At 43.6% G+C, this 17963-nt stretch overlaps 1 protein-coding gene across 3 annotated transcripts in view; it reads right to left on the bottom strand.

The window, feature by feature from the left end:
- The window catches only part of ASCC3 (activating signal cointegrator 1 complex subunit 3), an 806286-nt gene that overhangs the window by 601576 nt on the left and 186747 nt on the right, over positions 1–17963 (bottom strand). For all 3 annotated transcript variants that reach the window (XM_075597525.1, XM_075597526.1, XM_075597527.1), the window contains 2 exons: positions 3580–3780; positions 2986–3126 (listed from right to left, as the gene is read on the bottom strand). In XM_075597525.1, the coding sequence (XP_075453640.1) occupies positions 2986–3126; positions 3580–3780 (342 nt within the window). The remainder of the gene's footprint in view (positions 1–2985; positions 3127–3579; positions 3781–17963) is intronic.

Genomic DNA, 17963 nt, shown 5'->3' on the forward strand with positions numbered 1-17963 from the left:
TTTATCTCCAAAAGCAGGGGGTCCATGGAGCTGAAGTTAATTGGGTTTAGCTCTGGAGACCCCCTGCTTCAATGTCATGAAAAAAAATAAACCAAAATGGGGGGGGAGGGAGGGGGAGATGGGGTGGAAATGCTGGGGTTTTTATTGGTGTATTTTGGGGGAGAGGGGTCAATTAAGAACACAATGAACACGTTCATTGCACTGTTGTGTACATTTTTCACAGGGGGAAATCTGATCAATTGCTTTCACCTCATTGAGCTGGATAAAAGATGATGCTTATAACATACTGGTGACCAGGGAAGTAGATCTGATTAGGACCGTAGATGTTTGTTAGACAAAGTCCACTGCAGAATTGCACACTTGATCCGGGATTAATTGTCATTGACTTGAATGCCAGTTAACGTCGGATCGGGTGCATTCACCAGCAAAGGACCTTAATGAATCCCCTCACATAATCGTAATCAGTAAACATTATCTACTGAATGCAGAACTCGGTGTGTGGCTGTCCTAATTTATAGATTGAATAGTCAAACCATAGAGACCTATTCAATTTGCCCAGCGGCACATAAAATGTGTGAATGCTTGTGTCAACTTTATACAAGAATACGGATGTTCCCAGTACACTAAATGAAAATGCAACACTGGGTATATGCCAAATAGAATTGTATTCAAAAACAAAGTGCTACAATAATGCTATACTTGGGATCGTGCGAGCAAAGTGTATATACAAATACCAACAGTGTAGAATGGGGAGGGTGGGGGGTGGACGAGAGAGGGGGAATGACACAAAAAAGAGGTGGAAAAGGGAATGTGGTGTAAGACAACACTGGGAGAAGACGGTGTGGTGGAGTAAGAGGGCAAAGTTACGGGGTGGGGTGCCCCTCCTTCGGGCCTGTTCCCACTGATCCCAAAAGGGGCTCTGGTACTTCCCATCTGTCCTAACCACGTCTTCCTCCCTCCGTTGGAATAAAATGGAATATAACGCACCAAAATGTCAAATAATGCTTATACTAAGAGCACTAAGAGTATATATACTGTACATATATACATATATGCAAATACATACATATCACGCCCTGTATTTCAAGACTGTTTCTCATGAATGGAAAATTGTGGGAAGATACTAAAATGAGAATTTAAGAGGACTTTATTTCGGCTTCTTCTGTATATATAGAAGAAGCACCTTAGGGAGTTTTATTCATTGAACTACGATAGCGCAGATTGAGGCACTGGCGCAAAGAAACGGCCATTGAGTTCAATGATTAACCCCCTTAGTGAAAGGATAATAAAATGAAAACATTCAAACAAGTAAATGTTTCACCACTGAGATAGATTTTGTGTAAAAAAAATAATATATATATATATATATATATATATATATATATATATATATATATATATATCACTTATTAAGGTTATGGTGGGTAAAAAAAAGTGACAAAAACCCTCCACAGTAATGCATATAGCAAATAGAAATATTACTGTATGTTCATTTGCATGTCTTAGACAGGTCTGCAACCCTGTCTTTCATCATTATCGCCCAGCACACAGCACTTCCACTGCAGCAAGGGATTCCATTTCCCAGAATCCCTTGCTGCAGTGGAAGTGCTGTGTGCTTGGCGATAATGGTGAAAGACAGGGTTGCAGACCTGTCTAAGACATGCAAATGAACATACAGTAATATTTCCATTTGCTATATGCATTACTGTGGAGGGTTTTTGTCACTTTTTTTACCCACCATAACCTTAATAAGTGTGGTGAATACCTACTCTTAGTCTCAAACCAGTATAGCCAGCACAACCAACCTCACACTGATGATACCCATCAAGGTTGAAACATGTCTGTGAGTGGTTTTACTGGCTTTGCATCTCACCCTAGCCGTTGCTTAAAAGCTGTGTTTAAAGCAGCATGCATTGGCTTAAGGGTTGCTCGTATAATATGAGCTTGAGACAAAAGGTGGCACTGTGTGCTCATTTGCATGTCATTTCCCAGAATCCTGCAGTGGAAGTGCTGTGTGCTGGGCGAAAATGGTGAAAGACAGGGTTGCAGACCTGTCTAAGACATGCAAATGACAATACAGTAATATTTCCATTTGATAGATATATATATATATATATATATATATATATGTGTGTGAGTACATTCTATAGCTTTATGTGACACTGCAGAATTAAGTTTGGGCTCTTTGGTTTGGTGAGCATACCTCCCACTCCACTTGGAAAGAAAGGAGGGCATGAGAGAAAGGGGGGGCGTGAGAGAAAGGGGCACTCACAGGATCGCTGAGAGGGGAGAGCAGACACCTCCCTCTCACTTAACCTGGGAACCAGGCAGAAACCACAGTCCTAGGCCCCAGGGAGGAAATTCATTTTTTTTTTTTTTTAATTCAATTTTCTGTTGCTGAAGAATTTAAAATAGAAGGTGCAAACCATGATCGGACTCCCCCAACAATGAAATGCTTACTAATAATATAACAAGATAACCTTTACTATAGAGATGCAATCTGCTTTCAGCACAATCCATGGAAAAATACAATTCTGTAAACTACATGGCACATTTTCAAGTACACTACATGGAATGAAGACAGAACGGATCTTAAAAATCTGAAGTACGTTATTCTTATAAAATAATAGAAAATGACAAAGAACTATAAATTACATATACTTTATATGAATTTTATTTAAAAAGGAGATCATATTTACTGTACACAAGAGCAAATGTGCTTATGCAGGTACACAAGATATAAATTCTGAAAAAATATCATTATTTCTTAAGTAATTGAGCTTAGACATAATGTCAATATGTCAGAGTGGTTTACAGAAGACTTTATTTTTAAGGACTATACTGAAATTCCACTTACCCTTGGCCTTGACACCATACCTTAAACATAAATTGCACTACAAGTTCAATAAGTAATATAAACAAAGCCATGGTGCAGAAATAAAAGCATAAAGCAAACATCATAGATTTTACCTCAACTGAACTTACCTGGGTACGTAAAATTTCACCTTTTGACAACTGCATATCACCAGTCAGCTCTTTCACAGTGATACCCAGTGGCTCCAGACGCTTGCTGAAGTAATTTGTCATCTCAGCTGCCAAGGCCTTCATAGGAGCGACATACACAATCTGTACCAAAAAGGACACCCAATTGATAAATGAGCAAAACTCACAATGTCATTTGTCCCAAAGCAACCAATACAAATCACAATTTACTGTGAAATATGATTCCAGGCACTTACAGTGAAAAATCTTAATAGTGATATATGAAAAGTAGTTAACATCGCTGGATAAGTGTGCAGCTGTTTAGAGGACAATAGATTTTGTTTACACAGCCTCATCACTTTCAAAATTGGTTCTGCATCAAAGCTAAACGCATTTTCATAGCTTTTCACATGGGTAATAAGGTTCAGGACACAAACAAGAATTGCTGTAAAAATAATGAAATAAATCAAGCAGCCTTCTTTGTGAATTAGAGATGAATAATACCCTTTGAAACTTTTTGATTTACTAGAAGTGTAACTGAAAGACTCCTTACATTTTGTATTTCTCTCTCTACAGTGAACCTGGGTACATTCATACCTTAAACTCATCCTTCTTAATAACACCTTGCTGAATATTTTGGCGAATTTCATGCAAAACCGTCAGCATGGCAATGTTCGTCTTGCCGGCGCCCGTGGGTGCACAAATGAGCATGTTTTCATTTGTGCTGTAAGCCGTCTCAAAAACAATGGACTGGATCCGGTTTAGTTGTTTCATTCCCTTGAAGACAAGTTGTCCAATCTGAAAAAGTAAAATAAAGCGTAATTAAAAATCACAACAAAACTCTATTCCAGCACAGTTTGTGGAGACAATAACCACACTTCAAAGACTGTACACTTGTGAATTTATGAGGAAGAAAGGGGCCTAAAGTGTGAAAAAGAGGATGAGAAACTAATCCCTTTTGCAAATCCAATTAAAGAGTTTAATGTGACATTAAGCCTAAATAGAACAAAAAAAACATTAAGGCAATTATATATGCAAATTAAATCACATGCTAAGCTTTTTTTTCACTTTATATGGCTTTAATGAAGACAATGGATTAAAACCTTTACAAAGAAATATATATACTGTGTATATACTGTGTATATATATATATATATATATATATATATATATATATATATATATATATATATATATATATATATATATATATATATATATATATATATAAATATATATATCATTTTTTTTAAAGTGGATATAAAGATCGCGCCTTGTTGTGCTGAGCAAAGACCAGATTACAAATATTATATGTAAAGTTCAATTAATGTACTTAATAGTGTATACTCGCAATGCTAACTAATGTTAAACACATACAAATGACAAAATGTGAAAATAATAGCCTGTAACATATAATGACAATTTTAAAAAGGTTTGAGAACGAAAAATAAATAATAAAAATAAAAGAAAATGTCCATATAATTAAAAATAAAAAACAATCAATGATTGTTTTAGGTCACAAATCTGTAAGAATGGATCTTGCCAGCCTTCTTCTTGGGCACAACAACCTCCCTTGACACAACCTAACAGAAAAAGAGAAGAAATAGCGCCCGTCTTCGTGTGATAACGTATATAAAATTTAATAAAACATGGACTAGACGATTCAAAACTCACAAAAATCCAAAGGTTACAGGCATTGTATGAGTACAACAGGCATTGTATGAGTACAACTCATGCTCCAAAGCTGCTATGAACCGCTGCTGCTCCGCTGGTAATGCTCCGGAATGACGTCACACCTCTTTCCTGTTGGCGGTGTAACACACTGTGGTATCCTCCGTCAAATCTCCGCCCAATACACAGGTTCCTTTGGAAGTGTCTTCCTCAGCAATCAGGAACGGAACGCAGCCTTGATTCTCTAGCAAGTCTTGTGGTAGCACACAGTCATTGCATTAATACCACGTGACCCTACGCATTTCTTCAGACCAAGCTGATTTCATCCCCTTCCAAAGGAACCTGTGTATTGGGCGGAGATTTACCGGAGGACACCAAAGTGTGTTACACCGCCGACAGGAAAGCGGTTCATAGCAGCTTTGGAGCATGAGTTGTACTCATACAATGCCTGTTACCTTTGAATTTTGTGAGTTCTGAATCGTCTTGTCCATGTTTTATTACATTTTATATATGATATCAAACGAAGATCGGACGCTTTTTCTTCTCTTTTTCTGTTTAGGATATATATATATATTCAGTGTTCGACAAACCTATACATTTACACGCCCCGGGCGAGTGGATTTAACATTGTGGCGAGCTCCTATTGGCCCAAGCAGCACACGTGTGGTACTAGGTGGCGAGTAGATTTTTTTGTTAGGTGAGTAGATGTTTTGGTGATTTGTCGACTACTGTAATATATTATATATATACACACACACACTTTTATTTTTGCCTAAAGAAGATTAAAATCCTTAAAAAAAACAAAAAACAACAGCTATGTAGGTTAGGGCTCTTCAACTAGTTTATTTAAGAGGGCTAGAATTGAAAATCGTTATACTAGGCAGTATATCTGGACTCACTTTTAAAGGCCGAACATTCTTTTTGAATAGCAAAGTGTTTATCACTCAATGGGGGCAACACAGTATTAGCAATTGGGTTCTCCTGTGGAAGGCATAGGTAAAGGGGTGCAGAGAGGCGCATAAGAGGTGAGATGAAAGGGTCAGTGGTAAGCATGTGAGAATGGAGTCTGTTTTCGTAATAGGCGAGAGCAGAACGCACTCTAGATACTATTTCAAAGAGCCTGGATCTAGGTATATAAACAATAACAATTCCAGTGTATTCCAGGTCCTATGATATTTCTTGTGTTAGCCATTAGGGATGTATGCCAATTCGAACTTTCGGACACCATAAAAGAAATATGTTTTAAAATGAAAATAAATAAATAATAATAAAAAAAATAAATATATATATATATATATATATATATATATATATATATATATATAACTCACTGTTTAAATTAACATATATATATATATATATATATATATATATATATATATATATATATATATGTTAATTTAAACAGTGAGTTGCACAGAGACTTAAAATAAAGGGCAATTAAATGTGACTGAACTTCATCCAAGTAACTTAGACATTCAGGGCCATATTTACCAAGTAGTCCGATAAGAACACATGTCTTATGGCCCAATCAAGAACATTGTTTCGAAAAGGCTTTATGTTTAAGACATGCTTGGTAAATATTTTTGGAATGCTGTCGTTTTCATGATCTACTGTACACTCATTTTACTATCCCTAGGTGGGTCAAATGGAAATTTTGCAAAGGACAGATGGAGTAAATGGGGGAAAGGGAGGGATGGTTGGGAGGAGTGAAGAATGGAGAGAGAGAAATATGGTCCACGTGGGAAGACAACACACCTGATACACTTGGGAAACATACAAATTAAAAATATGTCAAATGTACTAAAATTATTAATTTGCAAATATTCCAGTTTTCTCATTCAGGCAAGTCCCCAGGTGCCTGTCTATCTCTTTGCACAGAATCAGACGACACTTAGAGGAATTTTATACATGTTCTATCGTAAATAATTCATTTGATTGTGTATATTATATATTTTGGCTGTATTAAAGTTTTTTTTATTTTTTTGGTTGTACTGAAATAACTGGTCCACTTTGATCTATTATGATCGCCAATCAGACACTACTATAGTCCTAACTATCATTATATTATATATGATATACTGAGTGCAATAATTGGGGTACTTTTGATCCTTCGGATCGATTCTGTGCAAATTGGTTATTACTCCTTATGCACTTTATATTTTATTTATGTTCCACTTATAGTAGAATACTACTAGGTGAGTGGTGTCTCATTTTTTGCAATATATGCCTGTCTATCTCTCAAAGATTTTATCACATCAAATTGCATTCTATTTTTGGCCAGGTTTGCATTGGCATTAGACTTTAATGAATACGCCCTCCATAGCGTGCAAATGTTTAAGATGATAGTCTTATGTGCCCATTCATTGGGTATGCGCTTTAGAGTTAGAAGACTATTTATCTGTGTCAAATAATGCAAAAACCTGTTCTCCCGCTAACAAATCAAAAATGTGAGCGATTTAAAGACAACCAACCAATTATTGCAGTGTCTTGGTCATTAAACATTAATGGTCTCAAGAGCTCACAACTTCTAACAAACAGAAAAACGGGCATATTTAAGGAACATGCTATATACTGTACATTGAAGAGTGAAGGAAATAAATTAGGCAATGTTTACAATTCTCAGCACCCACTTACCAAGACACCTTCCTACTGTCTCTGTACGCTCTTCCTACCGACCAATTATATTGTAAGCCCTTTGGGGCAGCGACTGCTTTTCCTAATATTACTTTTGTCTGAAGCCCTGCTTCCCGTTGTATGTTATTTGTATTATATGTACATTAATGGCACTACATAAAGTTATACATACATATATACCTTTAATGACAGTATAATTGAGACTAGATATGCAAGAATATCATATAGAAAACACATGGGGGAGCTGGAGAATCCTGTATGAATTCAAGCTTTAAGTACGCAGCACACAGACTTGCATTACATTTTCTAGCAATGCTGCCAAAACAGTCAATTGAAATAAAAACGGAATTGCAGATCCATCGCTGGGGTTGAATCTAGATATCTTACTTTATTTCCAAGCCTTTCCCTTTTGGCAAAAGCCAATTTGAAAATGTGAATAATGTTGGACAACTATCCCAGGAGCATTTTGTACATGGTTTATACAGTATTTATTTATGTGTGTTTTTAATTGCATACCTAGAAATGACAGAAATCAGTATTCATTAAAATTACTACTTTTAAAACCACTCATTGGGGAAAAAATAAAATCTGAACCAATTCGTGTGTGACATTAATAGCACAAATGAAAACAGCAAGTTGTGTGCAAGAAAGTTATGCTTATTACAACTACTACTGTATTGCGAGAACAAATCTTATTTGGTGTATAAACTTGTGCTCAAGTTTTGGTTATACATATAGAAAATATACTTTGTGTGCTGTTTCACAAACAAGGCAGACAATCAAGTCAAAATGGAGAAAGAGAGAGTGATAGACACTCCTGAAAAAGTAATGGACAGACTAAAACTGAAAATAAAAGTGGAGCAGTTATTGTACTGAAGAATTACAGTGTATGGACCTGATACAGCAAGTCACAAAAACTATTGTCTCCAAAAACATGTTACAATATATATTGTAGCCTGGATAACGGTATGCGCCATGTATTTTATGGTCACAAGGTTGAAAATCTTAAAATCCCAATCCACAGTTAGAAATTCCCTTCTAAAACAGCCAATACTGACCATTCTATGTAAAGAATCACACTCTACTTGGGCGCCGGCCTATAACGGTGTCGCCCCCTCCCCCCCCCCCCCCCCCGCTGTTAATACAGCCATTCAATGCATATGAGGTGGTAGCCACACCACTTGGTTACAGTAGATTACAGTGTCATACCTAAAGTTGAAGTTTGAGGAAGGGCTTGTGCAAGCTCAAGGTGTTGCCATCTTTTTTCACCATGTTGTCTTCACAATACATGGGAGAAGAAGCAGAAAAGTAGTAGGCGTATACTTTATCTAAAAGAGGATTATGATGATGTAATTAGGGTTCCCAGGTGCCCGGTTTTCGACCGGACAGGCTGGCAATTTTGATGTCTGTCCGGTTTAAAATTGGAGGTAATACCGGACGGACACATATGTGTCCGGTACTACCATTGTTGCGGCGGCAAGCGCAAGGGTGGCGGAGGCAGTGGCAACACAAGAGCGAGGACAGCAAGGGCGACGGAGCCAGTGGCAAGCCCGAGGGCGGCGTCAAGAGCCAGTGTGGCTGGAAGCGCTGAGAGAGTGGGCTGCAGACGGTGGCCGGGCAGCAAGGAGGACTCGTGTGCTGTCCCTGAGTGGAGGAGAGGATGGCCAACCAAAGGACAGTGAGGGCAGAGCCCACACCTCAGCAGCCCAGAGACATGTTCCGGTGCTGTCTGCGTCCTGTCAGGAGATAAGGCAAGGACATTATACAATTTGGGGGGGGGGGGGTGGAATATGATGATGGGGCCCAGGATGAGAAGATGATGATATGGGGGGAATAAGATGATGATGAGGGTCAGAGGGAGATGAGATGATGAGGGGGGGGTGATCATGATAATGATGGGGTATGAGGGGGGGAATAAGATGATGGGGGGAATAATATGATTATGGGGGCCAGGGGGAGATGAGATGATGGGAGATTATGATGATGATGATAAGGGGGACAATGATCATTCATCATCATGATGATGATATAAGTATTCTTGTTCATCAGTTCCTTAGTGACCTTGCCCTTGCTGCTGCAATCGTTAAGCCAAGAGGTGGAGATCCATGATCAATGCCCAAATAAGTTAGAAAGAGCTAAAAAAAAAAAAAAAAGCGCAAAAAAAGCACCTACGGAAAGTTTTCTGAATCACGCCCCCAAAAAATCAAAAATAAATCACTCGAGAAAAAAAAAAGAATTATGCTAAAAAACATAATCCTTGCTTATTATTAAAAGAGGTCTTTTGACCGCCCGCGCGCACTGCCTGCAAGCCGCATAGCCGCCCGACCCAGCGGCAAATAAATAAATAAACACTAACGGGGAGCGTCTGGGGTTCCTCGGCTGCCGGAGGCTCGTCTCCCTCGTCTCCCTCTGCGCCCGACACTAAGATGGCCGCCGGAGCCGCGCGGGACTCCTGAGGATCGGCGGTTCAGGGGAAAGCGCACTTCAGCGGCACATAAATAAATAAAACCTGACGGCTGTGCACCGGGGAGCATCTGGGGATCCTCGGCTGCCGGAGGCTCGTCTCCCTCTGCCCTCGATTCTAAGATGGCCGCCGGAGCCGCGTGGGACTCCTGAGGATCGGCGGTTCAGGGTAGCGACTGGGGCTGACACCCGGGAGAGCCCCTCCCCGCGGGGGCCTTGGGGGATTCACGCTCTCTCCCCCCAAACCAGATCTGAACGGGGGAATAAAGAATTTGACCCTGCAGAGACAGGCTGCCAACCCCTCTAAAATGGCCGTGGGGCCCGCGAGACAGCCTAAGAGTGTCACCTGTCAGCAGGGGGGAGACTACTGAGCAGCTACAGCTTACCAAGAGCCGTCGGGTAGGGTTGCATAAACCCCCCCCATCCCCCAAATAAAGACGCATCAACCCCCCCCCCCCTTCACCCCCAAAATAAAGACAAATAAAGAAGAGTGAAGCACATACATAAAGGCAGGCTGGGAAGGCAGGGGGCCATTTCCTATTCAGAGACCCACCAGGACGCCACCGGACACTGCTCTCCCCAGGTCAATTGACAATAGCACAAAACCCTAAACCCAGCTGCCAGAGCAGGGGGTTGGTCCCCACAACTAGGGAGACAGACCAGAGGGGCACATCTCCACAGCTACAAGTGGGAGGAGGGGTGACCATCTTACACTGAGCTGCTGAATGAATCACACTGTCAAGGTGCAAAGACCCCATATATCCCCTCATAATCCAGGCTTCAAAGACTAAGGGTTAAAGATTAACCATAACCAGAGCCTATACACGCATTTTATAGGATACCTAATACCACAGACCCTGAATGATAAATAAACTACGGTCAATAAACAGTACCCACCTGCAGTGATATAGCTGGAGGGGTCCCGGCCTCGCACCACTTGGGAACTACCGAAACAGAAGTAATTAAAACAAAGATGTTCCGAGAGCTTCCGGTGACGTCAGGGAACATGATCGGATAGTCGAGGAGCTCCCGCCACCCTCACAAGCAAATTGCATGATCGAGCGACCCAAACCACACATAAAAAGCATAAAAAACGCACAAACAACTTAGCAGACGTTAGGGAAGATGCCGGCCCGCCCAAAAGGGACCCAAGGCCCAGGAGTCACAAAATACTTTACCCCCGCGCACCGCCCCATTGAACAGAGCGGGGACTCCCAAGATGGCACCGAAGAAGCAGCCCATGCGGCCCTAACGGACTTAGCCCCCGACTCAGGCGCAGCAGACTTACAAGAACCGGGGCTGAACCAACACTATTTCGAAGCCCTCTTCCAAAGAATGCATAAGGAGCTACGCAAAGAAATCCAAACGGACATGAACATGGCGCTGGAAGGCCTGAGAATGGAAATACATGGGCTATCTAAGCGCACTGAGGTGCTGGAACGCAAAGTCACAGATGTAGTTGGCACACAACACGCAACAGAGGAAGAAGTCATAAGACTCGGCCAAAAAGTCGCAGACCTGAGAGATGCCCTGGAAGAACAAGAAGACAGGGACCGAAGGCAAAACCTGAGAATCAGGAATATACCAGAGACGATCACCGCCGAGGGGCTTCATGCCTACCTTCGCAAACTATTCCTACAACTAGCCCCAGACCTGTCGGAGCATGATCTCCAGATGGACAGGGTGCACAGAGCGCTGGGCCCCAAACCTGCGGACCCTGAACGACGCAGGGATGTAATCATAAAGCTCCACGCATACTCAGCCAAGGAGAAGATCATGGCTGCAAGCAGGAGAGCAAGAGATATCCAAGTGGAGAACATACTTCTACAGATCTTCAGCTACCTATCCAGATCCACGCTAGAAAAAAGGAAAGAAATGAAGCCCCTCAGGAACATACTACAAGAAAGGGGAATCTCCTACCGTTGGGGTTTCCCCTTTAAGCTGATCGTCCTGAAGAATGGACGTCACCACACAATTTCCAGACCAAAGGATTCGCCGGCCTTCCTAAAAGCGTTGGGGCTGAGTCAGCAACAGGACAACAGACCACCAGCCAAGTCCCCCACAAACAATGATGAGATGGAGGTTCCCCGAGCCTCTGAAAGGCTGGCCAATCAGAAGAACAGAGGCCCCTAAGTAACGGACATACCACCTGAAGCACGATGGCGGTCCCCCCAAAGGGAACAACGAACTATGAAAGCAGCCCCGAAGCAAGTAAACCCCATCAACCACCGATCCGCCTATGGAACCTATTCTACAAACTTGCCCCCCCCCCCTCCTCCCTGAAGCTTCGCCCGCACCTCCAATCCCACTACCCAGCAATTAACCAACGCAGGTCAAACACCTCACCCCCCCTCATCCCGACTCCCCCCCCTCCCCCCCCTTTTTTTTCTTCCACCCCCTCATGATACCCCCTCATGATACCCCCCTCCCCCCTCTATCCCCACGACCCACTCGCTTCCCCCCCCCCACCCACACATCCTGCCCCGCGATCCCGCAACAAACCCCACCAGCGAACTAATATCCCCCCCACCCCATCGAGGAGGAAAAGCTCTCACTACTCATCTCATCGGAGCGCCAGAAGGTATCCTGGTCGACCGCATCCAGGCCGGTCAGCGTTCGATCAAAGTCCTGCCCGAGGTAGCGAGCCGATTGACCCGGCAAGCCCCCCCGAGGAGGACAAGCACCACCTTGACCTACGGAGTGAACTGAGGTCCTGTTGACACCCTCCACGGGCGCAGTAAGCGAAGCCAACCGACGCACCTGCAACACGCCTGCACGAACAGAGGACGCAGTCCCCTGTATGAACAGAAGGGGTAGACCCCGTCCCCCTTCATACCCCCCCCCCCCTCTCACAGGACGATGGGACGCAGTGACAGGCCTGCCACTTCACGGCCCGAGGAGCCCAGGTCGTATGAACCCTTCTTTTCCCAGTCCCCCCCGGACTTTTGTCAATATGCTCTTTAAAGCAGCCTAGCAGGGGAAAGTTAGCCAATTTAGAAAGAGCAATGAATATACTGTTTATCCAGGATGTACCTGCAACCCCTATACCACTCCCTTACATACCCCCCCCGCTCCCCTTCCCCCCTGCGCTCCCCTTCCCCCCCGTTCCCTTCCCCCCAGTTTCCTTCCCCCTCCCCCGCCCCTCCTCCCCCGCTCCCCTCTCTCCCAACCCCCCGCTACCTGCCCATCCTCACTCCCGATCCCCCCGTTTTTTATTGTCTAGCCTTAAGCAACAATCAAAAGCAAAATGCAAATGTGGTAAGGTTAGAAACCGAATGATCATAACAAAGAACAATGTGGTAATGCAGATACTAGCAAATGGACTATGCAGAAATAAGATATAAGGAGAAGACAATTAGTAAATGCAAATGATATATGTAAGATGCCAATTGTTCATGTAAGAAATAGAGTTGATAAGTAGATAAAAGCAAATGTACCCCCTAGCAATAGGATATATGTATCGGATGATAAGAAAATGCAAATGTCATATGATAAATGACAAATGTTGTGTTTTTCCGTACAAGTTGTCAAAAAGAGAAGAGACAAAGGGTTAATACAAAAAAAAAATGTCTACCCAGCCCACATGGGCTCCTAAATAAGACAAGCCAGATAGGCATCCACCCCTTGACAAGTGGTTCCTTCCCCCTCCCCTCCCCCCTCTCTCCCCCCCACCCCCCCTGCCACCCCCTCCTCACCTCCCCCGACCTCCCTCCCCCCCCCCCCAAATGACAAGATACATGCAAAGACAGAAAGGGAACAACACGATCCCGAGCTAAGACAAACCAGACAGACATCCTTATCCTGTCCAGAGACTCCCCCCACCTCCCCTCCCTTTTTTTTTTTTGCCCACCTCTCCCTTCTCCCCATCCCCCCACCTCTCCCCTCCCCCCATCTCCCCCCCCTCCCAGCCCCCCCTTCTTCCCCCCCAACCCCCCCCCTATCCCTCCGTCTTGAAGAGGAACGACGCACCTCTATAGCGGAGAAGTGGATAATAGCATCTAGAGGAGACGGGGCTAACTTCGGGCCCAGAGTATCCAAAAAGCGGGTTGATAAATATTTAACGCCCACAACATAACAATATAGACTATATAAATGTTGACCGACAAAATAGAGGTCTTAAAAAAAAAAAAAGGTTTTGTTTCTTCCAAAGGTTTATGTGATGATGTTTAGAAATGTTTATAGGACACCACACTAAGTGGTCTCCATAGAAGTGGTTTTAAGTAAGTTTTCACACAGAGGGTGTGGGGACCCTCTTTCCGGTCTCCGACCGTTTTCTGAGTTCTGGAAGGATCTCTAGGGGTAATAAACCCCCGTACCTCTCTCGCCCACAGGGGAGAGGCCTACTTTCTAGGGCCATCTGAAGGCCCAACGACCCCCACCCTTCCTATTGTGTCTCCCTTCCCCTCAACCCCCCACCCTCCCCCCTCCCCCACCCTCCCCCCTCCCCCACCCCCCCCCCCACTCGCCTACACAAACTCACCTAAGGCTCGCAGGACTAGTAGCCCTCACTGTGGGAATACAGAGGGCCTCGGAGCTCAGAGCTTCGAAAAACAAGCACGACACAAAATGGCAGACATAAAATGAATCACGCTTAACGTAAAGGGACTAAACTCAAATAAAAAAAGAAAACTAGCGCTCCAGGAACTCAAAAAAACAAAAGGGGACATCGTTTTCCTGCAAGAAACACACTTTAACTCACCAGTTCCCCCAAACACTTTCAAGAGCCCGTTCCCACAGGCTTTCTACGCATCCTCCCCGAGTAAAAAGAAAGGAGTAACTATCCTAATAAGGAACAATGTCCCCTTCGCCCTAACTCACACTCAATCAGACCCAGAGGGAAGATTCATGGTGCTCCAGGGTACTCTAGCAGGTTCTCCCATAACATTGGTCAACATATACGCCCCCAATGAAAATCAAACCCAGTTCCTCAAAAAAGTACTGGACTCCCTGGAACGGCAGGCACTCTCTTCCTTAATTATAGGAGGAGACTTTAACATGGTCGCCTCACACACACAAGATAAAACAAAAACTCCAAAAGACCTACCCAATGCAACTCAAGGCACATCTTACATGATCCAATCACAAAAAAAAAGCAAAAAAATTCAGGGAAATAATAGAAGAATTCTCCCTGGTCGATGTGTGGAAAGCTCAGCACCAGGGTCAAAGGGATTACACCTTCTTCTCCGCCCCTCATCAGTCCTACTCGAGGTTAGACTATTTTCTGGGTACCAACAACATACTCCAGGCTTCCTCCCACTCCAATATCGGCCCAATTACCTGGTCTGACCACGCACCAGTGGAACTCACCCTCACCTTACCCTTTGTCAAAAACAATCCCTACAAATGGAAGTTGAATGATTCCCTACTCAACTGCCCAGAGACAGAGACAAATATAAGACGCAAACTCTCCTCCTTTTTCCAGATAAACGCAGGGACGGTCTCGGCCCCGGCTATGCTTTGGGAGGCACACAAGGCCTCAATTAAAGGAGAATTAATCTCGATATCGGCCTATAAGAAAAAACAAAAAGCTAAACTCCAAACTGAACTGACAGATAAAATCAAACACCTAGAGCAGCAACACAAAACAACAGCATCCAAAAAAATACTAAAGCAATTAAACCAAACGCAAGCAGCTATCAAACAAACACAATTAGAGGAAGTAGAAAGGGCCCTAAGATGGACAAAACAAAAATTCTTTGATAAAGGAAACAAAGCCGATAAGCTTTTAGCCTCAAAACTTAGAGGCATACGGGTAAAGTCACAAATATCCAAAATCCGCACAAAATCAGGGAAAATCACATATGACGAAAAAGAAATAGCACAAGAATTTGCTGACTACTACTCTCAACTGTATAACCTACATCCTCTGGGCCAAAATCCGACCCCCTTAAACACAATCTCGAAATACCTGGAGGAGTGCTCCCTCCCCTCCCTTTCACAGGCCGAACTAGATAAACTAAATAAAGACATTACCCTAGAAGAACTAACCGAAGCCATTAGCTCCCTCAAACCGGCAAAAACTCCGGGCCCGGACGGATTTTCTAACACTTACTATAAGACATTCATGCTGACCCTGTCCCCTTACTTGCTTGATATGTTCAACTCTTTCTTACAAGGAGAGCCAATCCCTGCTACCATCACTGGAGCAAATTTAGCCATTATCCACAAGGAGGGTCGAGACCCGCTCCTTTGTGGCAACTACAGGCCAATATCCCTAAACTCAGATCTCAAAATTTACAGCAAGATACTAGCAAACAGGCTCAACCCAATTCTCCCCAGACTCATTAATACAGATCAAGTAGGTTTTGTGTCTGGAAGACAGGCCTCCGACAATACCCGCAAAATAGTGGATATCATCGACCACGTGCATCTCACAGGAACCAATGCAATGATCCTGAGCCTCAACACGGAAAAAGCGTTCGACAGGATCAGATGGTCCTTCCTAGACCAAACAATGCTGAAGTTTGGTTTTAGTGGTCCCTATTTAGAGGGTGTTAGAGCCCTCTACCAAAACCCCACAGCATATGTAAAAATTTCAGGAGGACTATCAGACCCAATTACAATCAGAAATGGGACCAGACAGGGCTGCCCGCTATCCCCACTCCTATTTGCCCTAACAATTGAACCATTGGCAGCCAAAATTAGACAAGAAAAGGGCATCAAGGGGATTTCGATCTCCACAAAGGAATACAAAATTTCGCTATTTGCGGACAATGTGATCCTGACCCTCGCTGACCCCCACATCTCCCTCCCGAACCTACAAAAGGTACTCCACCAATTTGGAACAGTCTCTGACTATAAAATAAATATAGACAAGTCAGAAGCACTTAACATATCCCTCCCAAACACAACATGGAAGCTTTTGCAGTCCAATTATAAATACAAGTGGAGCACCACATACATCAAATACCTAGGTATAATAATCTCGAGCTCCCATGGATCCCTCTATCAATACAACTACCCCCCACTATTTGATCAAATTAAAAAAGACTTAGAGTCGTGGAAAAAACATCAAATATCATGGTTCGGGAGAATAGTCTCCCTCAAAATGAACATCCTACCTCGGCTGTTGTACTATTTCCAAACACTCCCCGTAGTCGTCCCACTAACAGCCATGAAAAATGTACAGGCCCAAATGTTCCAATTTATCTGGAATGACAAGAGACCGAGGGTCCCCAGATCGGTTATGTTATCAGCCAAACTAAGAGGAGGTCTGGGGGTCCCCGGTGTGGTCAGGTACTACCTCGCAGACCAGCTAAAGCAAGCCGTAGTTTGGAATTGCGACCCGGCAGCGGCCCGCTGGCTCGAGATAGAAACACATTACACAGCCCCGCTACCATTTCAGCTACTTCTGTGGTCCCAAGGAGGAAAAGAAGGAGGATCAAGGAGGTTTGATCTAGGAGCAATGAGATGCACGTGGGACTCGTGGCTGAAAAGCAAAGGGAAGTATGGCCTGCAAAACACCCCCTCACAAATCACCCCGATCTTTGGGAACCCGAACTTCCCGCCCGGGTGCTCCAAAAAGCAATTTGCCCAATTTCAGGGGCTTGGAATAAGGCTGGTTGCAGACTTGCTGAAAAATGGAGAGATTCTAACATTTAAAGAGGTACGGGACAAATACCAAGCTCAACACCTCCACCTATTCAAATACCTACAAATTAGACATTTTTTGCTCTCGCAGAACTCCAAATTTCCCCCACCCACCAGATTCGAAACACTATGCAGTAAAGGCAGGTATCAAAGAGGCCTAATCTCTGAGATATATAGGGGGATAGAGTCAGCATCAGAATCCCCGACCCACCACTATATGCAAAAATGGTCTGCGGACTTAAATATACAAATTGACAATGAGGAGTGGGAGGACATCTGGGAGATGGCAGCAAAAACCTCAATCTGCACAGTAACAAAGGAGAATATCTACAAAATTCTATTCCAATGGTACCTGACCCCAGCTAGACTGAGCCAGATCTTCCCCGGCACCCCAGACCTGTGCTGGAGAGGATGTGGTCAAAAGGGAGACATGGCCCATATTTGGTGGACATGTCCGGAGATTCAGAGGTTCTGGGTTAGGATCCAGACGTGGCTCTATGAGACAACGGGAATTCCTCTCCCCCTAGATCCACTGTCCCTGGTGCTGAGTAAACCCTTTGACGACCTACCCCCACCCATGAGTAGACTGGTCTCTGCAATCTTGACTGCAGCCAGGTGCT

This window comes from Ascaphus truei, chromosome 4 (assembly GCF_040206685.1).
Source record: "Ascaphus truei isolate aAscTru1 chromosome 4, aAscTru1.hap1, whole genome shotgun sequence".
NCBI lineage: Eukaryota > Metazoa > Chordata > Amphibia > Anura > Ascaphidae > Ascaphus > Ascaphus truei.